General features: G+C 55.9%; 1 protein-coding gene across 4 annotated transcripts in view; it reads right to left on the reverse strand.

The window, feature by feature from the left end:
* Nucleotides 1-2,102: 2,102 nt before the first annotated feature.
* The window catches only part of KIAA0513 (KIAA0513 ortholog), a 62,934-nt gene continuing 41,498 nt past the window's right edge, over nt 2,103-23,538 (reverse strand). For 3 of the 4 annotated variants that reach the window (XM_047711080.1, XM_047711081.1, XM_047711082.1), the window contains exons 3-13: nt 21,917-22,016; nt 20,802-20,875; nt 18,282-18,352; nt 16,362-16,569; nt 15,500-15,540; nt 14,884-14,962; nt 13,381-13,458; nt 12,165-12,194; nt 9,063-9,143; nt 8,489-8,583; nt 2,103-7,369 (exon numbers count right to left, since the gene is read on the reverse strand). In XM_047711080.1, coding sequence (XP_047567036.1) covers nt 7,320-7,369; nt 8,489-8,583; nt 9,063-9,143; nt 12,165-12,194; nt 13,381-13,458; nt 14,884-14,962; nt 15,500-15,540; nt 16,362-16,569; nt 18,282-18,352; nt 20,802-20,875; nt 21,917-22,016 — 907 coding nt within the window. In that variant the 3' untranslated portion in view covers nt 2,103-7,319. The remainder of the gene's footprint in view (nt 7,370-8,488; nt 8,584-9,062; nt 9,144-12,164; nt 12,195-13,380; nt 13,459-14,883; nt 14,963-15,499; nt 15,541-16,361; nt 16,570-18,281; nt 18,353-20,801; nt 20,876-21,916; nt 22,017-23,538) is intronic. The other variant, XM_047711084.1, reaches the window with a different exon arrangement.

Here is a 23,538-nt window from a genome sequence, read left to right on the forward strand (position 1 = left end):
CTCACCATCTCCGGTCAGCCGGCACGTGGAGACAGTGTGGGGCGGGAACACGCATGCGCCCTGCAGGGCGGCAGGGGAGGCTCGGCTGCCCCCTGCCGGCCCTCCGGAGCAGTGCAGGACGCCCAGCCACAGCTCCGTGTCAGTCAGGCCTGCGGATTCCCCCAGGTGCTGAAATTCAAACCGCACCGACCCGAAGACCCCATGCCTTATCCAAAGACGGTTAAGGGACAATTACTTGGAAACCGTAGAGAAGGGCATGAATGCAACTACAACTTCACAACGTACACCAAAATTCACTCAAAACTGCCCACGGCTACATTTCGAATTCAAATCCGTAACCGTTCTAGAATAAATACACAAGACAGTCTGTGGGACCTCGGGTCTGGTGACGAGTCCTAACACAAAACGCGGAAAGACGACCCCCCCACACACATCGGTGATGTGTACATTGTAAAATTAAGCCTCCCACTCCTTGGAAGACCTTGTTCGGGGAACCAGAAGACGAGCTACAGACGGGAAGAAAATATTTGCAAAATCCATGTCGACAAAGGATTTGGATTCAAAATATGCAAAGAACTCCCATCACTCCACGGTAAGGAGACAGCCCACCCCATCCAAAGCGGGTACAGGTCTGAACAGACACCTCGGCAGAGAAGACAGGGGTCAAGTGCGATTCCAGCCAACAGAGGCCCACATCACGCATTAGGGAATCACGGGTTAGAACAGCCACCAGCTAGCATGTCTCCCTTTCAGAACGCTGAACGCCGAAACAATGACATGGACAGTACCCGTCGGGGGAGGGTAAGGCACAGGGATGCTTCTGTTAAAATACAAAATTCAGCCAAATTAATTAGAGGATCTGGTTGGCCTTATTAAGCGACTCATAAATTGGGCAGCAGCACCCCCTCCAGGAAACAGAGGGACGACCCCTCAGGGCTTCCATGAAGTCAGGGGGAGAAAGGTTATAACCACAGGGAACACCATTTGAAAGCCTCCCTGTTTAACTTTTATATTTAGTTTTGTGAATCTTGAATAAGAGGCTTTAAATTTATTCCTACAAAACTGACACAGAAAAGTCCAGTCTTTTTTTTTTTTTTTTTTTTTTTCTGTGTTTCATAGGTTAGCCTCCTGCAGGCACAGCTCCCTGGTTTATTTCGTGGGGATAATGAAGGCAAGAGCAGCAGCGAGAAGCCGTCTGTGCTTTGTGAATACCACGTTTGGTTCTCACAGGACCACGTGGGATAGACGCTATGTTCCTTCCCATTTTACAAATGTAGACACCGAGGCTCAGAACGATTTGGTAGTTGGTAGGGAGGTGGAACGGGACCTGGCCTCTCTCCTGGGGCTACCCTGCCCTACCCTGTGGTCTTTTGTGTCTCTGTTGCCCTAAGGGGATCCTTCCCCTTCTGGATAGTTGCCTCTGAATCCCACCCTTGGCCTGTTGCTGCTGGAGCACCCTCCACCCCCACCCCGAGCACAAGAGGAAGAGTCAGAGGGGATAGCCTGGGCTTGGGAGCACCCACCACCCACTTCTATGTTCAGCTAACAGGGGAGTGGTGTTCTCCAGACTGGGTGGGAGACCTGGGGACATGGAGGTCAGGCCCTCACCCCAGGGAGCACACCCCATCTTGCCCCTGAGCCCCCCTCGGGCTGAGGACCCTTCCCTCAGGCCCTTCACGGCTCCCCAGATACACCTCCCTCATCCGTTTAGGCTAGAGATTTAGAACATGGCTACTGACTTCTTACAATCCGAAAAAGAGAAAAGCCCCAACATTTCACAAAACACATCTGTCCAACCACACAGGAAAGGACTGATAAAGGCACCCCGCTCCTGCCAGGTAGCCAGAAGGGGTGTCAGGCATCCTGCAGGCCCGGACTGAGGTCCCGTCCACGGTCGCCACTCCGCCAGCACAGACCCCCTTTCACACCCCTGAGAAGATGGCCAATTCTCCAAGAAGGCCTCACCGATAGGTGAAAACAAAAATTAAACAGAACAGCTTTTTTTTTTAAGATAATTTATTTAAGTTTCCACCTTCTGACAACCTGAGGTGCAATATAGAGACATAGATTTTTTTTTTTCACAGGAAACAGTTTTGATTTTAGCACTGTTCTGAGATCTGCCACCTTGAAACTTCCTCAGCCTTAAAATACTGTTTGCTGGATGTCACCTGGTGGGCCATGGGATTGCATAAGGGGCACACCAACACCTGCATCACGGAACCCTACTTTGGGGCTACTAAAGGCAAGGTCTGGGTGGGGCAACGGCAAATGTGGGGTCCAAGACCGGCTGGCTGAAGGAGAGAACGCATTAATGCAGGCGTGTAAACCATCCCCGAGGGCCCCAGCAGAGGCCGCAGTTTGTAACAAAGGCAGCAGACAGGCCTTGTTCTAACACATTAACATAGTTGAAGGGGATCTATGTCTAATGTCTGAATTTCTAGCATTTCCTAATGTTCAAAGGTTTGGCTTGTCTTCTTTAAGATGCCTTAAGGAAGGGACAGACCCAGGCTCGCTCACGACCTTGCAGAGGAAGCTAACCCACCCTGTCTCTGGCACAGAAGAGACCAGGACCACACCTGTGTCAGCGCTGGGGGACAATGCCCACAGCGCCTTCTTCCCGTTTTCACAAGCACATGTCCAGGACCAAGGAGGGAATAGGTACTGCCCCCACCCCCCAATTCTAGGACTGACCCGTGGCTCAAGGGGGATTTACCAACAGGCAGTCTCTTTAGCTAAAGTGCAGACCTCTTTGGGGGAAGCTCAGGAGGGATCCAGGTGGCGGTGGGCTCTGCTCAGACTCCACCTTGTCAAAGCCTTGGAGTCTGGGGCTTATGAGGATCTGGGATCCCCTCCATCTTCGGACACCCCGTGGCAGGCGTGTGTGGAAGAGACAGGAAGATATCTGCAAACCCAGACCTACTGATGCTTTTCTGGAAATGATAAGCTTATCCATTTCCATTAGTAACCAAGAGCCCTGCACTGAGAACACTTCCCCAGTTGAATCTGAGGGACATGGGAGTTGGCTGGACACAGCTGGGGTGGGGCTCCATTCCTGAGCTCTGGTGGACTCAAGGAGCACAGGCCAGCGCCCTGGGAACAGAGCATCCCAGCTCCCATGGGACCCTTCCATTCCTCCCCAAAGAGCATGAGACTCTCTGCCCCAGGGACAGCAAGGGACACCAATGAGGTCCCACCAGAGCCTACCATGGAGGATGGTCTTAGCATTGAGCATATTTGCTGAAGGGGAACAATCTGAAAATGACCCATGCATTTGTTATCTGGTCAGTCAGCACGCCCCTATTCCCAGCCTCACGACGATAAGGATGCAGGACACCAGTGGTCTGTGTGGCTTTGCCTGGGGTCTGAACATTGCACATTGCTCAACTAGGGGTGCTTCCAGCCCATCCAGTTCCCTTTTTGGTGAAACTCATCCCCGAGGGTCATAAGGAATAAATGATTTATAGGGAAGCTAGGGGAGGCAGCAGAGACATGAGAGTGAGGGGGCTTGGGGGCTGGGGGGCACGAGGGACCCCCACCCAGCAGCTAGTCCTTGACTGAAGACAGGGAGAGGAGAGAGCAGCCTGGACTGGTCTGAGCGCTGTAACCCCCTCTCCGCAGGCTGGGGCCGGGCCTCCCTGCTCTGGACAGACCCTCCTTCCCAACCTTCCTCACTGTTTCAGGAAAAGGGCTCCCCCTGCCTAGCCTCCACCCCGCTGCCAGGAGTCTGCAGTTTTAGGTCATCTGGTAATAATGCTGACGGGCCCACCCGTCAGCCAATGGCGAGGCTGCTGGAGAGTGCCGGAGGGTCCGGCCTGCAGCTTGCAGCCTGGACAGGCAGTCATGGGCCAACCTGCCCCCAGGTGGCTTCTTGGCTCACCTGAACATCCCAGATTTTAATTTGGATACAGAACTCAGGAAATGGGACTCTTTCTGGTCCTCCTTTTGGTAACGTAAGAACTTAGCAAACCTTCCCCCTTTTTTTGGCAATAGGAAATCATAGTTCACTCCATGTTACTGTACGAGTAACTTAGGGTATCAGAATCCTGTTCTCCTACCTTTGGTTCAACACACATGCTCACACACAAGGCAGATGCAATCCAAATTATTAACGTGCCCACCCCCCACCTACCGATATTGCTAAAATGAAAACAACAGCTAAACACATACAGGGCCGCATCTTGACGTACCTGCGTGGTTCAGTCAGTTAAGCATCTGACTCCAGATTTTGGGTCGGGTGATGATCTCAAGGTTGTGAGATCGAGCCCCGCCTTGGGCTCCACACTGGGCGTGGGCTCTGCCTGGGATTCTCTCTCTCCCTCAGCGCCTGGCCCACCTTCAAAAGCTGCAACTCAACATCATCCTGTTTGTCAAGCAGGGAACTTTTTATTTGAGAGGCTTGGCTGTCCAGGCTCACTGTGATGTGCAGAGCCCTGGCGGACAGCCAGCAGAAAGTCCGAACCACCTGTGATGAGGGGCGAGACTTCAGAGCTCCTGGCTTTGGACACTCCACCTACCGGGACGGGAAGCTCTCTTCTAGGATACGATCTGACCCTTCCTGCATTGAGTCTATGGTTCCTGAGTTTACAGGAAGGGCTCGCAGAGCTCTCATACCAACGTGTCCATGTGTGTGCAGCAGACGGAGACTTCTCCACACTCTGGACCTCTGAGAGTGTCCCCTGTCAGTCTGCTCTGGCCGGGCCCTCGAGGGGAGAGACCGTGTCACAGGGACCCAGGGCATCTCAGCAGGGCAAGCTGCCAGCCTTCTTTCCAGGGACGGGACTCCTCCAAGTGATAGTGGCCAGAGGCATAGAGGAGGGCCCAGGTCTTGGCAGAGTCTGAGCCAACTGGGCAGCCCAACCCCACTCTGCCAGCCACATCCGGAAGAACAAGCAATGGGAGGGGAGAAAACCCCAAGCGGTCCTTGCTTCCACCTTCAAATGCTATTTCAGGAGGCCTACAGGGGGGAATCAACCTCTCAAGATCATTTTCGAAGTTAAAGTGCTTGGAAAAGCCCAAAGAAATCAAAGGGGCGTTTCCTTCCAAAGGCCCAGGAGTCCTGCTGGCTCCGCCCCAGGGGGGAAAGGGCAGGGCCTCGCTCTGCTCCCGGGCACCATGGAGAGAGCCTCAGAACCCACTCCACTCCCTCCGGAAACCAGAATCAGACTTCTATACAAAACTCTTATATATACAAGGATAAGTCTTTGGGGCACCTTACGAAAAAGTTGTAACGCATTTCAACTAACTACTGAGATGTGACTAATAAAGCCAAAGACGCCAAGGCTGAAGGGAGAGCCTTGCAGGGGACTCGGACAGACCCCCTCCCCCATGCAGCCCTGATTCTACAGAGGGGGAGGGGAGCCCAACGGATTCAGGGGTCACGGTTGAGTGTTTCAGGAGGGACGCATTATCCGACAGTAGCACTGGAGGAGGGGCCCACATACCCCTTAATTTGAACTTATTTGTCTGAAATGCCATCGGTAGAAACATGCACTGTCCCTGGGCTCAACACTGGCCCGGGGTGGGGTGGGGGGACCTTCGGTCTGTGGGACCTGCCCCAGCAACACAGCTGTGCATTGTGTGGTGACATCGCCAGACAGGCTGACTTCTCTCTCTCTCTCTCTCTCTCTCTCTCTCACACACACACACACACACACACACACACAAACGATACCGTTATAAAAATAAGCTGAATTTCAGGATCCAGCCTTCGGACACCAGCCCACTCCCATCATACCAAGCTTCACGTCGCCTCTCCTGTCCTTACCGAGACATGCAGCTACAGCTCCGTCACTGCCCGCTCGTCTCTGGAACGTTCCAGGGAGGCATCCCAGGACGGAAAGCGTTCCAGCACTGGCCGGGTCAGTGACCACCAGGCATGGTTTTGCTGTTCTCCAGGGCAGACCGTGATGTAATGACTGAGAGGTGAGGAGGCAGAGAGGGGGAAAAAGGAGCGGGGATGTGGGGAAAGGAGAGTGTCCACGGGCCTACTTTCAAGGTCAGTGCCCAAGTGCAAGGGGCAGAGGCAGAGGGAAGCGGACGGACGGGAAGTATTCATGCCAGAGGAGCCACATGCTGGCTGCTTGCCGTCACACGTCCATCCCCTCGGGCCGGCATAGACCCCAAGAGAAAAGCCAGGGTTCCTGGGCACCAGAAGCGGGACAAGGGGGGATCTGCCAAGTGTGCAGGAAAGCGGTCAGCCAGTGAGGGGCGAGGGGGCAGAGGTGCCTTCCCATGGCTGCCGGGGGGCGGGGTCCCCAGGCCTCATGGCCACTCCACACACGAGCCTCACGCCACTGCCCCCAGAAGCCGCTTCTGCCCGGCTGTCCACGACATGGACACAGATTTTTCCGTCTTCCTTGAAATACCCAACAGCAAGGGTGGTTGTTTTGCAGCGACTGAAGAGACTTCTCTTGTTGGCGCCTCTTGGTGGGGCAGGCAGCCCACGCTCCTCCCAGGAAGGACATGGGGGACTCTCTGCATCACAAGGAAGCCACGCGCAGACGGCGCATTGCAGGTGCTCTGACACCGCCACCTCCAGGCTGGTGTGATTCCCAAGCGACCACGCAGATCTCACGAGAACTCCAGGACGCTCACACCCCTTGCTGGGCCTTCTGCGGCCAGGAAGGAGGTCCTCTGCACCAGGCTCTCTCCCTCCCTAAAATAGCCAAGTGTCTCTTTCCTCTTAGCGGTTCCTATGACTCCGGTTCCTGTCACACGGTGGGCAGCTGGCACAGAGCTGGCAGAAGCCATGGACTGACCTGGCCTGCCCGGGGAGGCCCATTGCCCCCTCCTCAAGGCCGTGGCTCAGCAGGAGCCCCGACTAGGGGAGCACCCCCACTCCATCCTGCTGCTGAACAAGAGGGTCCCGGACTGTCACCCGTGTCACTGGCGCATGCCAGCTCCTGATGCCCCCATCTGCATTCCCACATGCACTGCACACCCTCCCTCTCCTGCGGGCGGCTGCAGCAGGCACTGCCCGGGGCCCACCTCGGCCCTGGTGTCCTTCCTCCTCCTCCTGCTTGGTCCTGTGTTGTGGCCCTAACACCCAGGAGAAGGGGCAATCACCTTGGTTTTAGCCGTGTAATCCCAGAGACCCTTTGGCACGCGGATGTGGGGAGCAGACAAGGCAGAAGGGAGGTGGGGAGATGGGCAACCAGATTCTTCTAACCGCTAGTTCTAGGGCAGCGTGGAGCGGCTCTGGGTGCTTCCGAGGTCATGCAGGGTCATCAGGTAGGGTGACAGCCAGTCGCTGGCCCAGGAGAGGGGTGTGCACCCTCAGTCCTCCTGGAGGGTGCTCCGGGCGACCTCCCATGGCCTGCCTACTCAATGGCCATCTGCTCAATGTGGTCGCTCAGCAGCTTGTACTGCTCTGGAAAAGAAAACAGCGTTAATTCTTGGAAGAAAGATGTCCACACCGACGGGTAGGCCCTGCTCTTGGCATGTGGGCAGTAACAAAGCATGACCTCAGCGGGAATGGCAGTGTCACCGGGAACACCAGGCCGTGAGCTGCTAGCATGCTGCCCGCCTGGCCCCTGGAACTGGGCTCCCTGGAAATGAGACACGTGTTTTTATGGAAAGAACCTGAAGCCCAGGGAAGGCTACGTGCCGGTGGACGAACCGTGCCAAGGGAGCCAGGCCTGAGTCCTACAGGGACTGAGGGCTGCAGGGCAGGCCAGGGGACAGTGTCTTGCCCAGTGCCGTGGGGCTGATGGGCGCGTTCTGCGATTTTCCGGGGGAGCACCGGGCACTCTCCTACCTCCTGAGGCCACTCTTCCGTGGCCCCTCTTAATTTGGCACAGGATGGAGGATTTTTAAAAAAGATTTATTTGAGAGAGAAAATGCAAGCAGTGGCAGGGGAGGGAAAGGGGCAGAGGGAAAGAGAGACTCCCAAGCCGACTCCCCGCTTTTCTTTTTTAAAGACCACTGTGTCCATCCAAATGTGTATTTAAGCGGAAGCCTTTTTAGACCACGAGGAAAGCCGTTTCGTAGCAGGTGGGATGCCGCGTAAAGGCCGGCTCTAACAGAGTAGGGGGCGGATATGTGACCTATCCTCTCTTGCTAGAGAAGTCAGAGACTCTAGAGCAACGCCACGGCCCCTACACCCATCACGGCAGTGTGGTTCAAGAAACAGAGCAGGCCACTTAGAAGCAAGGGCAACTGATGGCAGAGCTTCAAGTTCAGAGTCTGCGTGCCCAGGCCCATCTTCGCCTTTGGCCCCGTTTTGGAAACACGGGGGCAGGGAAGCTCCCCAACCCTAGCGTGCCACACCCCACCCCGGCAAATGCTGTCTAGCAGGAAAGGCCTTTAAGCACAATGGGAAGCGTCCCGTGCATGGAGGGAGATGGGAAGAGCAGAGGGGTGAGGCTGCGCGACAGTTCAGCATCACGTTTCTAATGAACAGCACAGCGATCCTTGGAGTGGGGTGGGTGGGGTGGGCAGAGCACTGGTTGCCTAGCCCGAGCCCTGGCCGCCTCTGGCCGCCGCTCACCTTCGTCCAGATGGCCGATCACGGCCTGCTTCTTCAGGAAATCACTACATAGCTTCTTGCTGAGCCCGAACGCCAGCATGTTGTGAGTGAACGTGCTGGAGGAGAAGACACCCCGTGAGCGGCTGCCCTTCCTTCTCTCTGAGAGGAGAGGAGGGCGGGGGCAGTGGGGGGGGGGGGTTGGACCCGCCTGGAACAGGGAGAAGCGGAAACAAAGGGCAGTCGCCTTGGCCCCGGGGCTACTCTTGCTGTGCAACTGCCCACCCCGGGGGGCACGAGGCGTGTTTGTTGGGAACTGGAAGCCGGTCAAACGTCATTAACCGCGGGCGTGTGGGCTGCGTGAGAACACAGGGCTACAATGACACAGAGATGTGTGATGCTGTCAGGGACGGCTCCCCGCTGCCATGCCCCGCAGGTCAGGTTGGAAGGTCTCCTTGGCGGGGGGCCTCTTGTCACCATATCCGGGCATCGGTGTCCCCCTCTGCCCTGCACGAGGACAGGCCTTCCAGCAGGAGAACCCCCGCGCCGCCCCACTCGGTCGGGGCCCCCAGGGTGGGGTCGTTGTCCGTGCTCTCACCCCAGCTGCCCGAAGGTGATGTTCTCATTGAACCGTAGGCTGTCGTTGCGTTCCTCTTGGGTCATGTGGCACCACTTCTCCCTGCAAGCACAGGTGACAGGAGAGGGTTCCCGAATGCCGTCGCACTCCCCTGCCTCTCACCCCCCCGCTCTGATCTACAGGGACCCCCGACACACAGTGGGGAGCACCTCCCCCAGAGAGCTGTTGGATCCGCTTTTCCACAAAGCCTGCCCAGGGTTCTGCCGCTCTGCCTGACAGGCCCAAACACGAACTGCATCACTCCGTCCTTCCTGAGACGAGGAGATCCGAAAGCTCATATGCTTCCTACTGACCCAGCAATGATGTTTGTGTGCTCAGTGGCTGCCCAGAACATTCTCTAGGGGACAAGGACACCATCCCCCGTGTCCTTCTCTGTGGGTCACAGATGGGAGGTCCTGATGCCACTGGGGAGGCAGGATGACCTGCAGAGAGGACAGGGTCCCCCTGGCGTCCCAGGGGAGGGAGCTGAGAACCCATCCAGGAGGTCCCTCGGGCTGGCGCTCCCGCTACAGGTCTCACAGGCTCTTTGCAGGGGCAGCGTGTCAGCCTCTTGTGGCAGGGAGGCCCAGGGAGCAGGGGAGCTGGGCCGTGCTGAGGGCCACTGGCCCGTCAGGCCGGATCTTCGCCCGGCTGTACTTCCCGGCCCTGACTTCCTCAGAGGCCCAGGTTCATGCACTGCTTCCCTCCCCGGAGCACAAGGATGAGACCCCGATCTCCCCAGAGGTCCCCGTGCAGATGGCACGAGGCCTTAGCACAAAGTGCAGAAACGCCAAGAGAAAGCAACACGGTCTGTGGGCGGCTGCCCGGGCGGGACTCTGAAGCCCGACTGTCCTCCCTGGAGAGGGACGCGAGCACGCACGGCTCTGGGGCAGGAACGCTGCTCTCCGAGCCCTGTGAGCTGTGTGTCCTGATGGAAAGCTGCCTCCAGCCACTCGCTGTGGGTGTGGTTGCCCCCTCCCCTGGGAGAGCACCCCTGTCTCGAGCACATTCCCGGCCCCTCCGTGTCTCCCCAAGAAGCAGGCTCCTTGCAGGGGCAAATACAGGTGTGGAGGAGATGCTCGCTTAAGCCCACTGCCCCTTCAAGATTACGCTCTGGGTGATGAGTCTGACTAAAGGTTAGAGAGAGAAGAGACGAGGGAGAGACGAGGCAGAGTGAGGGAGCGAAGAAGCCAAAGGAAGAGAGAAAGAACCAACATCAAACCTTAACTGCTCCCCGCCCGCTGGGCCCAGGGCCACTCGTGCTACTGTGGCTTAGCGGAAGGCCACAGGACACCGGGGACAGGTATCATTCCCAGCCTCCTCCTGCCGATGACAGGACACCCGTGAAGATACCCAGAGCATGCTTCCAGGCATGACACTAATCCCATCCCATTTTCCTTCTCACCCTCTTTCCTGCAGTGGTTGTTCAGGCACATGAATCCCCATACCATCATCTGGTCTGCTGTGTACAGTTGTGCAGGTTGTGCAATGCACAACCCCACACCACGTGGGAATGACCGGCCGCCCTGACCCTCCTGACCTGGATGAGGAGGAGATTCTCTTGGCTGTGGCAAGTCCTAGAAGTGGGGCATTTACTCTGACCTTCGAAGAAAGAGGTGGAAGGCCGCTAGCACTCAGCAGGTCAGGTGCTGCCTGCCATCCAATCAGTTCCTGAAAACTGAGATCAATACCCAATACCGGGCATGGTCTAATCCCACACAGACTGCAGGACGTGTGTCTACACTGCCACGGTGGGAACTGGATTGTGAGCAACAGATGCCTTTGGAAACGGAGGCCTTTCTGCCTCTGAGTATCACCAGCCGGGTTTACTGAAGAGGAGAAATATTGCTGGAGGCACGAGGTTGCCCAGGGATCCAGAGCCCACCCTCCCACCCCAGTCTCAGAGGAACACTTGCCCTTCATCTGGCTGAGGCTGGGAGCATGTGTGGGTGTCCCAGGGGGCAGGTCTGAGATGTGTGTGGTCAGAACACATCTGCTCTGGGGCACAGAGTAAGGCCCAGAGGCCGGCACCCCCTCGTGGGATTGGTGCCGACAGCTTGGAGGCGGCCGTGATGCTTCAGCTCTCCAGGGCCTCAGCCACTGGTGCCAGGCAGCCCTGCCCCTCGGAGGTCGTGGTGAGTCATGCTCCCCCCGCTCCCCAAGACACTGTGGGGACGTGGGGGCTTTGTACTAAAGGCCGTGTCCTTATGCCTAAATGCTCCTTTTATAGCCATAATAAGGCTGCGTAAGAAACAAGATCTCTCATAAACAATAAGCACTAAAAATATATCACTGATGAAAGGAAGCGTGCTTTAGGAAATGTCCGGCGAAAACAATCACTGTACCAGAAACCGTATTGTGAGTAGGCAGGCCTTGAGCTACAAAATGTATTACAAAAGATACTCAACAAATAAATAAAATCTTAAAAAAAAAAAAAAAAGATACCCAGCAAATACAAAGGTCAAATGATGAGATTCAGACCCCACTGGGGGCTCCAAGAAAACAGCCTGTTCCAGGCCCTTCTCTCCGGGGGGGCACCCTCACACACAAACACACACACATACACACACACACGCATGCGCGTGCACAGGCTCCACACCAGGCCATGGCTGGCAAGGCGGGGGCAGCTGTCTTCCTCCCTGAACCCCAGGCCTGTCGCAGGGGCAGGGGAGGGTCTGCCAGACCCCTGCACACGTGGGCACCTGGCTGACAGAGCCAGATTCTCTGTGCCCCCCCGCCGCCGCCCCCATGGCTTCGTGCCACGACCAGATTACCAAGCGTGTAGTCAAGGGGGTGGGTTCGAGGTCTGCTCTGGAGGGGCTGGAGTGGCCAGTGGAACTCACACCAGGCCCTGCAGGGTCTCAAGTGCCTTCTATGTGTCCTGATCCTGGTGCTCTGCCCTTGGCGAACCCCCACCCGCCACCGGCCTGTCCCAGCGCGGGGCTCGCCCCGGGCGGTGGGGCTGAGCTGCCCCAGCGTCCGGGCTCTGCCTCCTGCAGCAGCTTGCGCGCGGCTCCCACCCTGAAGTGGCCCTGGCGGGGACCCGCGGCCCCGTAACATGAACAAAGTCACGTGGACACACACCTCTTCTTCTCCTCCTCTCCAGCATCCCCTCTGGAGCGGCAGCAGAAACAGGTAAACAGAGGAACATGTCAAAGTCATGCAAGATATGTGGATGGAAAAAAGAGAACAGCGAGAGAGGAGCGTTATTACAGGCAGAAACAGAGAGACGGAGAGAGACAGGGTACTCGAGACCATTCATCTGCTAGGAGCCCGACAACTATGTAAGCAGCAGGAGGAAACCCCATTCGCCTACAAGCATCGAAGTGCTTCCTTCAGTCTGGTTTCCGGCAGAGCGTGGGATTCTCTCTCTAGAATCCCCGGGATGGCTCCGGCATCCTGCCCTCTGCGCGCTCCCTCTGCCTCCCTCAGGAGAGGCAGCCACAGCGGACTGCAGGCCGTCCCGCCCGGGGAGGGTGTCGCTGCCCCCGACCCGTGCAGACAGGTCGACCGCACTTCCAATCCCCCCAGAGCTGGTGGACCGGCCACACAGCAGGCACCTGCTGTCCCCTGCCAGGGAGAAAGGCTGAGGGGTCTCCCCCTGTTAGAGAAGGAGAGGTTCATGACAGGGGGTGCCAATAGGGGAGCCAGGACTAGGAGGGCTGCTGCCCTGTCCTGCCCAGCCACTCGACACAGTGGGCAGCAACTGTGGCTTGCTGTGGCCAGAGCAGGAAGGGCCACCAGCCCTCACTCTGCCCTGTGCTCTGTGTGACCGTTTACAACGGGGGTCTTCTGATGTGGCAAGACTATCGTCAGGGAGGCTGGGGGGGTCTCAGGCCGCAGACCAGAGCAGTAAGCTGAAGGTAGCAATCGTATCTCCCCAGAGGTCAGCTCTCTCGAGCTGAGTCTACGGCGGCGGGAGGCGGGGCGGCAGGCCCTGCGTGCCCGAGTCCCGAGGCCGCGGTTCTTATAGCAATAGGCAGACTCAATCCTTGGGGGTCCTGATGGGTTCACTCTGGGGGAGTGTGCGTTTCAGAGGAGGGTCAGCCCAAGTCATGCCAGAGCCCAGGACAGAAAGCGCTCATGCAAGCCGAGGAACCCCCATCGACCCCCGCCCACGAAGCTGAGCGTGCCCGGGACCCCCCAGGCAGCTCGCCCGGCACTGGGGCCAGAAGGAGCCGAAAAAGAGACGGATGCACCGACTCAGCCGCCGTTCTGCTCTCCTCTGCAGAAATTTGAAATTAAAGCCAGTCCCACGGCCTCTGCCGCAAGGCAAGGCGGACCCAGACGCTGCTCCTACCTGGTAGTGGGAGACCGTTTTCTCCTCTCATAGTGGACAGCATCGAAGAAAGCCGCATTCCAGAACCTCAGTGTGTGCCTGGGAGACAGAGCCGAATGTCAGTCCTCTGCGGGGAGGCTGGGAGGCAGCTCTCAGCACACGGGAGGGATAAGAACACATGGCTTGTGGACACATGGCAGAGAGGCAGAGCAGGGTAGAGGAAAATGGCCAGGAGCCTTTGTCCCAAACCAAGGTGGTTCCCTGGGCTCCTGGCTAAGGGTCATATCTCTCCCAGGAGGAGGGTATGACACGGAGGCAGGTAAAGTCCACATCCATCTGCGGGACATGGAGGAAGGCCTTCTTCCACTTCTGCACCCCCGCTGGGCCTCCCAGAGGAAGATGGGTGTTTGGGGACACCTGCTGCCCGAGAACAGGGTCTAGTAACATAAACGGGAACCTGGCACGGACAGGCCGCGTGCAGAGAACAAACATGTTCATAGGGACACACAAGTAAGAGACGTTCTTCCTAAGATCAAGGGTCCGCCAACTATGCCACTGTGGCCTTCGAGGGAGGGGCGCATCTGACATCCCTGGGACTCGGGGGCCGGCTCTCTGCCTACTTGGGGGTGAACACAGCATGGAGATGGAGAACCTTTGGAGGGACTAAGGCAGCCCAAACAGTGATCCACAGAGCGAGACAGAGGGCAAGGGCTCCCCCGACCGCCGGCCTCTCACTTTACTCATGACCTTCATTCCTAGACATTCGTATAAAATAGCTTTATTGGGATATAATTCACATACCATAAACTCAGTCTTCTAAAGTTCACAATTCAGTGGTTTTTACTGTATTCCAAGTTGTGCAACCCGGAGTGCGATCCTCAGAACATTTTCATGCCCCCATAAAGAAACCCTGTCCCCGTGAACAGTCCCTCCCTGACCCCTGCTTCCCGCAGCCCCCAACAACTGCTCAGCTGCTCTGTCTCCAGGGACGGGCCTGTCGCTGACGACAGATGAGAATAAACAGCATCTACTACGTGGCCTTTCGTGTCTGTCTTGTAATTGTTTCCAGGTTCACCTGCGTCTCAACGGTGAGCATCTCGCCCCTCCTGTGGCCGAAGAAGACCACGTGGTTGGGAGGTATCACATTTTGCAGATCCACACATCACGCGTCCCTGTCCGTGGACATCTGGGTGCTTCCCAGCTATGGGCTATTAAATGTGCGTGAGTCTTGGCCCAAGTACCTGTTCTCAGTTCCCTCAAGCCCCTGGCTAGGAACGGAACTGCTGGGCTTCAGGCTAACTCTCTGCTAACATTTGGGGGAGCTGCCAGGTTTGCTCGGCCGCTGTCCCCCTTCTCTCCCCATAGACAGGGTATGCGGGTTCCAGTTTCTCCACATCCTCACCCACACCCGCCACGGTTCCCCTTTTCTATTCCAGCTATCCCGGGGAGGGTGCGGTGAGCCCCGGTGGCGAGGGAGCCACAGGGGCCAGGAGCTCGGGCCCGCAGGTGTGAGGGCGGCCTTACCAGATGGGCTGCTGCTTCAGGTGCGTATACAGGTAGATCTTCTCCCCCTTCCTTTCTTCCTCCGGGCTGCACACGGTCACTGCGGGAGGGCAACAGACACCGCCCGTGGCTCCGGTTGCCCCCACAGGTTGGCAAACCCCTCAGCGACCCTCCCGGCAGGCACCGCTTCTCCCCAAAGGTTATGGAAACGTACGGTAAAAATTTCCAGACCACTTGTCCAACACCGCCCGCGGCCGGGAAGGACGCTCCTGCCGCCTGGCTGTGGGGGCTCCTTCTGAGGGAAGGATCCCTGGCACGGCCCCCCACCCCCACCAATATGTTCCCTCACTTCCCTGCCTTGAGGAATTTAGCTCCCGAATCCTCTCCCCAGAGAAGAGGCTCCCCACCGAAATTCCATAGGCAAGTACAGGCCAGGGTGGAGAGAAGTTGGGAGTCACCTAGGACAGAATCTGGTGCCCGGGGCGGAAGGAGCCTGGATGTTCAGGGGCCTGCTTGGTGAGGCTGCTGGTTACCCAGGGCGGCAGCTGGGGGCAGTCGAAGACCCCTTGGGGACCAGGGGCACTGCTGTGGCACAGCCGGACACCTGCTAGGCAGGAGAGCACTGGGAGACACTCACCTGTCTTCTGCGGCTTCTCCTTGGGCTTGTTCTCATCCTCCCTGGGGGACAGAACCACAGCAGTGACATAACGACCCCCCCCCCCATTTTCTCAGCTCAGAGGAACCAGTCTAACCTGGCTGAAGCAGGATTATGTCTCTTAGCGATGGGTACATTTCATGTGGTTTCTTTTGGAAAAGTGTTATGAAGTCGGTGCTATATTTACCAACTGCCAATCTTCCAGGATTAAGGAGATGTGGCAAGGAGGCTCCCTTGCACCATTTTCTCTGATTCCAAAACTGCTTGGACCAGACAAGGAACAAAACCAAATCTTCCGGCAGGAACCAGCCATCGGAGAGGACAGTGGGGACCGCAGGGAGCCTGGGGTTCTCTGGCTGACGTGCCCCCTTTCTTGGGAGGTTTGGCTTCAACACCCCATTCTCAAGCACCCGGTCCCAGAAGGCTCCTGAGCTCCTGCCGCAAAATGGCTGTCCTAGGGGACAGGGGTCTTTCTCCCCTTCCTACCTGGTTCCATTCACACGAGCTTTCACCACACTTCCGGGAGGAAGGGAGGAGCTGTGATTCCCCTCCTGCCCGCTGACAGTTTCCACATGCTCCCCCCATCAGTCCTAGAAGAACCCAGCCCCCAGGACATCCCTGTCTGTCAGCCAACCCACCAGCATGTGTGAACCCCAGAGAACTCTGGGGAGTCAAGCGGGGCTTGCAGCTGTGCTGCGGGCCCCAAAGGTCACCCAGCGTGGCCAAGTGGATGCTTCCATGGCCAGCCCACGGCCTCCCTGTCACCGCCACTGGCAGGTGGCATGTGGCCTCAGCCCTCGGCCACAGCCGGCCCTCCCCCCACAGTCCACCTGCTGACACGTACTCATGTTTCCTGGCCAGGGGTCCCTTCAGCTTGGTCTCCAGTCCCCCGAAGAAGCCCTTGACGTTCTCTGTCTTGGCCGATGTGTTCTTTAGCAGCCGCTCAGCGATATCCTTCTTCTCCGCCAACCAGCTATTGGCGGACTTCAGGTAGGAGTCGATGCTCCCTGCAGGCTTCTCCTTGGACTCGGAGGGCAGCAGGTGCGGCTTACCTGGAGTGGGGGAGAGGCGGGAGGGGGCAGGAAAGGAACCGCGCTGTGTAGCGGGAACAACAGGACGCCGGAGCCTCTCGGTGACAGTGGCAACCAGCGAAGGACCCAAGATGCCAGGGGAAGGCGGAGGGCTGGGCCTCTCGGGCCACAGCTAAGCACCTGCTGCATCTAAGAAGGCAGCCAGGTGCACCTGGACTAATGAAGAAACAGGAGCGGACCCAGCCCTGAAGCCCGAGGACCTGAAGGAGGGGAGCAACGGACACACGGAGCTCCGCCGCGGCAGCAGAGTCCCAGGGTTAGAGGGGGCCGAGGAGCCTCTCCCTGTGTGGGGAGGAGCCTGTCTGGAGCAGACTCTAGACAGGCTCCGGGCCCCCGTGTGGGCCTGAAACTGGATGAGGCGGGAGTGGGCATCCCGGAGAGAACAGTAAGGCCAAAGGCTCTCCCACAGCTCAAGGCGCCGCCTACAGGTCAGAGTCGCCCTCAAGTCGAGGCGCCCAGACAGGTCAAGACGGGACTGCCGGTCAGAGATACCCTCTTCGGGTGCCTGGGTGACTCAGTCGTTAAGCGTCTGCTTTGGGCTCAGGTCATGACCCCAGAATCCTGGGATAGAGCCCCATACCGGGCTCCTTGCTCAACGGGAACTCTGCTTCTCCCTCGAACCCTCCCCCTGTATTCTCTCTCTAGCTCACTGTCTCTCTCAAATAAGTAAGACCTTTAAAAAAATCTTAAAAAAAAAAAAAAAGATACCCCCTTCAGAGCCTTGCAGGTCAAAGGCCACACCCCCACCATCAAGGTGCTGAGTGTCCCCTACTAATTTAAGCTGCTGTGGGCACAGATGTGACTCCCACTCCTTCGAGAAGGAGGAGCCATGGTTTGGATGAGGGGTTCCCATCTGACCCAAAGGTCTGGCACGAAGGGCCCATCCAGCGCTAAGGCAGTCCACCTAGCTGTCACCAGAACTGAGGCACGGGGGGAATGGGCAGTTGGGAGTGTGGGGAGGACAGAGCCGAGCTGCAGAAGACATGGGGTTTGGACACAAGACCAAAACTGTGCACCCTGAGAGAGGTGGGAAGGGAGGCCGTGCTCACTTCCGCGCTGACCCAGCTCTAGACCACGCGCAGGCCCCCAGCAGCCTTCTGCTTACAGCGGCCTGAACGAGTCCCCAATATCACACCCAAGGAACCTCACATGGGGAGCCCTCAAGCTCCAATGACCAGAAAGTTCCAGAGCAATGAGCCAGAAGAGCTGTCAGACGTCAGGATGAAGAACGATCTGCCCTTGCTGGAGGGACATCGCTGGCCCACACCAGGGACGCTTTCCACCCCAAGACCTTTAACTACGCCTCCCACACTCTTCAAGGGCCAACCCCGTGTTGTATTTTGCTAAAACGTGAAAGAGAAGTCCTCACGTCCAGCAATCCCTGAGTCGCCCATGAGATTGCCCACCAAGTGGACAGCTGCTGGGTGACTTCCTTCCTACCGCGGTGGCGAGGCAGACGCTTGACCCACGCTACGGACCACACCTTCCCCTCCTGTTTCAGGTGTCTCTCTCCTTGCACATCTCGCCCTAACCCCAGGTTCTGTTGTTTTCTGGAAGCCTCACAACTGCACCGCTAATGGGGGTTAGAAACGTCACTTGATGCCATGTTACAAGGGGACAAACCTTGAGTTTCCATGTTTGCCCTCTATGGCGCTCGCGTCCCCGGGCCTTACCAATGTGGTAGTAGGTGAAGCACATGGTCATGAGGTTCTTGGCGGGCCCAAAGTCGTCCATCTGATGACACCTAAAATGAAAAGGAAGGCCGGCCAGCTCAAACGCCATCCTGCCCACTTTTCTCACTGCGACCTCCTGAAGCAAGAGCTAAAAATGTTACGAATATGCCCACATTTGGGGCCCTGGGTGGCTCAGTGGGTTAAAGCTTCTGCCTTCGGCTCAGGTTATGATCTCAGGGTCCTGGGATTGAGCCCAGCATCGGGCTCTCTGCTCAGCCGGGAGCCTGCTTCCACCCCCCTCTCTCTGTCTGCCTCCCTGCCTACTTGTGATCTGTCAAATAAATAAATAAAATCTTAAAAAAAATATGCCCACATTTATACCTCACTCCCCAGATGCTATGTAGAAGCAATCAAAAAGAATCCCCAACTGCTTATCTTTTCCAGAAAGATCTATATTCACCAGGATGTGTGTCATCAACAGTGGTTATTGCCGGGAGGAGGACCACAGGACTGAGGACAGGGTTGTAAAAGGGGGTTTCCTTTCCATTTGAGGTGCTGTGCCTGTCTACTCTGTTCTTCTGTGTTTTTTTTTTTCTGTTTAGTTTCCGACCTTTTTTCTGTTTAGTTTCTAACCTTGTATTAACAAGGTTATTACATTAACCTTGTTTAATGTATCTAATGTTTAAAGTATTAACAAAAGAAAAGTCAATGGAATGTATCTAGACAGTGGGGTCAGGGCCAGTTCTATCTTTGAATATAAAATAATCTAAGGGGGGCCTGGGTGGCTCCGTTGGTTAAGCATCTGCCTCCAGTTCAGGTCACGATCCTGGAGTCCTGGGATCGAGCCCCATCAGGCTCCCTGCTCAGCAAGGAACCTACTTCTCCCTCTGCCTCTGTCCCACCCCCCACTCGTGCTCTCTCTCTCTCTCTCAAATAACTAAATACAATCTTTAAAAAAAAAAAACTAATAAAACTTGAAGAACTAAACTCTGCCAATAAAATCATAAAGGACTATAAATAAAAGTAAAAACAGAAGACACTAATAAACTAAAAATTATAAAACTCAAATTTAAAAAATATGTATTTTTAAAAGATTATAAGGTGTTTTTCCTTTTTCTTCCCCCACACACAGAAATACACATGCTCACTGAGAAATGGGAAGATTCTGTGTTTTGGTTGGGTTGGGATTTGAATTTTATTTTCCTACACCCCCCCCCCCAATTTTATTGAAGAAAAAAATCAAACTCAGTCCAGAATTAACTATGTTACCACATGAGACAGGTACTGTCTGCACAATAGGGATCCGTGAGAAATCCTACGATAGGAGTGTCCGGAAGCGGAAGTCTCCTCGGGGCTGAGCGTGCTGCACACAAGACAGCTGCGCCTGTTTGAAACCGACTCCTTCCATGACGCGCTCTTGTTCCTCCACCCTTGCCAGCTCCGAGACCCAGAATCCCCCCCACATGAGCCTATCCTCAACATGGGACATTCCGAGCAGGTGCCAGAAAAACAGGGACCCTCCCCTTTATGGTCTTTCTCCTCCAGTGCACGCTCCATGTTTGTGGAGGGGGCAGGGACTAAAGAGGTGAGGAGACATCGAGACACCGGGGAATTAAGAGCTGGTATGTCTCTGCTGCAGGAGAAAGGGAAGGAAAAGTAAAGGAGGGGGTTTTCAGGCATGGAAGGACAAAAGGGACATGGGGACAAACCATGGGACCAGGACCTGCTTCAGGGCCACAATGAGGGGACAAGGGTAAGTGGGGCACAAACAACTATCAGATTGGGGCTTCCTCTCCCCCGTCCTTTCCCAATTCTCCTCCAAGTGCTCCGCTCTTTCTCCCATCAGTACGGCTGCTGTTCCCTTTCCCAAGGCAGAGACACATCCCCTCCTTTCATGCCTGTGGGGGGGGGGTGCTGTCACCTGCTCTGACGCAGGTCTAGCACGTATGATGTGAGTCTAGCCGTCCCAGGGACCCGGGGCCTCAGGAGGAGAGAGCCCGTGAGTCACACGGCCTGCCTCCCACAGCTACACAGAGGTGGAGGGGGGCCCTTTCATCACCCCCCAGCTTCTACTGTGCTGTCTGTGATAAAAGGTTCCAGCAGGGCCTAATTAGCATGTAGAGCAGGCTGAAGGCATCTGATCGAGTCATTAAGTGGGTGGTTATCTAGCTGGAAGTGCTCCACAACAAGAAATCCAGAAAAGGCTGCATCTCCACCACAGGAGGGCAGGGTCAATGGCATGTCGTCCCCCCCTATCCTGACGGCCCTCGTGGAGGGATCTGCTTACGCCCAGCTGCTGTCCCCTAACCTCCCCTACCGTGGGGGTTGGACCCTAACTTCCTCCCCCGAGAGGCTGGTGCAAGGCCTCTCTGTGGATGCCAGCAGTGGGGGCTGGGGGGTGTGGTTCAGAGCAAGCACGAGCTCATGACTCGTGTGGCTGTTACGACTGGGTTAGTACGGGGCAGGAAAAACGGGGAAGACATACTTTAGGACAAAGGCTTTGGGCACAGCATCACTTACTCGAACAGGACCACGGCGAAAGACTGCACCAGGCGGTAGAAGGTCGGCTCTGAGACACACTTGGAGTTGCAGCGCTGTGCGGGAACGGGGCAGAAACGTCACCTGGGCGGGCAGGCAGCTGTCACTCAGACAGGTGTCAGGCTCACCACGCTACGCACTGCCCGACACTGCTGGGCTGTGAGCCTGGGACGGGAGCAGCCTCCTCTGTGCTAGAGTAACTGGGCCCCCAAGCAGAGCACAAGCCAACATTTTCCTGCAGCTCTTTGAAATTTTAAGAACTAGGAGCCCCACACACTCACCCATACAACACAGAACGGCCTGGAGGGATGAAACCCCCAGAGGACAACACGGGCCATTTCTGGACTGGAGAGTTTGGGGCCGTTTCTCTACGCGTGTTGATGGGCATTTGCTAATTTCTCTTGGAAAAATAAATTATGAGGGACGCCTGGGTGGCTCAGTTGTTAAGCGTCTGCCTTCGGCTCAGGTCATGATCCTGGGGTCCTGGGATCGAGCCCCACATCAGGCTCCTTGCTCAGTGGGGAGCCTGCTTCTCCCTCTCCCTCTGCCCCTGCTTATGTCCCTTCTCTCGCTGTGTCTCTCTCTGCCAAATAAATAAATAAAATCTTTTTAAAAAATTATAGAAAAATAAATTGTGATAAAAATACCTGAAAAAGCCAAGAGTTAAAGCTACTTTGCAGAAAAAAAAGAACCTACGAGGTATTTACAAAAAACAATTATTTTCTGAACTCGCATGGCTGTCACCATCTACGTTACCTTTGTAAAACTGAACATTGTGGGTTACTGAATAAAACTACGCATGGACATCGTCCACATGCTCGCCCTTCAAAAAGGAACTTTTCTGTAATTGCACAGATTTGCAATTTGTGCAATTACAATGAGTTTGCTCGCTCATTCTTTCTAGCGGGACAACCAGATGAGCAGCTTCCTGTTTCCCGCTATTCTAACAAGGCCTTTTGGGAACATCTTTAAGTAAGTTCTACTCATTTCTCTGCTGGGTTGTGGTTGTTTCCTGGGGCTCTTTTCTTCAGAGCGGGAGCAGCAGAGGTGGCGAGAAGAGGCCACACCAGCTGTGCCTCCCATCACCGCCCCCTCACCTGGGCGCTCACGTATCGAGCAAACCACTCGCGGCCTTTTCCATTCTCGCTGCTACAGTACTCTCCAAACTTGGCTTTCTCCTCCTGGTCCAAATCCTCCCTGAAAGGAGCAGAGCAGGAAAAGCAACTTTCAGTCCTCGGCAACAAACACAGCCAGAGTGGGGAAGAGGCAGGAGAGGCAACGGGGAAGTATGGCCCCCAGCCAAGCGTGGACGCCTGGCTTACACCAGCACATCTGGTGCTCTGGCGATCCTGGCTGTGTATGTGAAGGATAGAGACTGGGGGGCCCGGGGGTCATCACAGCCAGGGTGAACAGACGCTCACCTGACCTCAAACCACCTCATCGCGGGAGGCGAACACTCTGTCCCCAGATTTAAAGACAAGATAAAAAAGAAACAGAAGGCTGACGATCAATGAGCTCATGCAATCTTTCGTTTATTTAAGGTTTGGTAGAAAACATCTTGGTCTCATTTATCCCAAAATACCAACACCAGATGAAATCGGGGAATTTGCCAGCTAGTCTGCAGTGATTTCTGAAATGCTCTTGAAAATGCATCCGGCTCAGCTGTCTGGGCTCCATACTGCTGACAGGCAGCCGCAAATACAGATTGGCCTTCCTGACAAATTAGCAGGCTTCTGCGCTTTCTCCCCTTTCATTAACTGGGTGTGCTCAGAGAAAGCTGACTAATTCCAGTGTTAGTCAAACAAAATTAGGAGAGAGCCACATCTACCGCTCTCCCAGAATGCGTGCAAAATCAAACACGAATGCATTTTGGGATCGTCCCATATATGGACTATCACGGAACTCTCCTCCCTATTCTAACTGCAAAGAGAATGGACACACACCCAGAAAAGGCAGACGTCCACCTCGCCAGGTTACAAACAAGGGCCCTTAATCGCTGTAGGAAATACTGGCCTCTTTACATAGTGTCAGCAGGCAGATTTTTCCTACTACTTTAATTAAATGGGAAAATAGTCCCGTTGGTCCCTGAGCTCCTCACCCTGAAGTATGGGCACAGAGAGTGTGGAGGTTTGGCTGAAATGCAGAGTCAGACTCAGCAGGTCTGGGTGGGGCCCAAGACTCTGCATTTCTAGCAAACTCCCATGATGTGGCAACTGCAGGTCCCCATCCAGGGAATGAGCTGCAAGGCCTTCAGTGATTAGCGTGTGATGGGGATGCAGGGCAAGGCTGACATCCGGAACCCAGGAATCTGGATTTGCAGGCTCCCTGCCCCCATGCTGAGATATTAACAAGAGTTGGGGGGGAGCTGGAGGCCTCCCCACAAACACCCTCTCCTCTGTCTGATCCCAACCCGAACTCCACTTCCTGCTGCTCCAGTGACCGGAGCTCCTATGTACACCTTCAAGAACCATCCAAGAAAGGCAAGAAGGAGAAGCAAGGACGGGTCCGCATCCTGGCAGCTGCTTGAGGCTCCATGCCATGAGCATCGCGAGAATTACGGGTCATCAAAACCTTCGGGGCTATACCATCCCTGCCCTGAGAGTCCCTAGTCACGGCAGCGCCCCAGCCCAGCATGAGGCTGATGCTAACGTGCCAGGACTCAGACGCGGGGAAGCCATCCTAGAGTCCTCCTGGATTTAGCAGAAAGGACATGAACATG

This window comes from Lutra lutra, chromosome 17, assembly GCF_902655055.1.
Source record: "Lutra lutra chromosome 17, mLutLut1.2, whole genome shotgun sequence".
Taxonomy (NCBI): domain Eukaryota; kingdom Metazoa; phylum Chordata; class Mammalia; order Carnivora; family Mustelidae; genus Lutra; species Lutra lutra.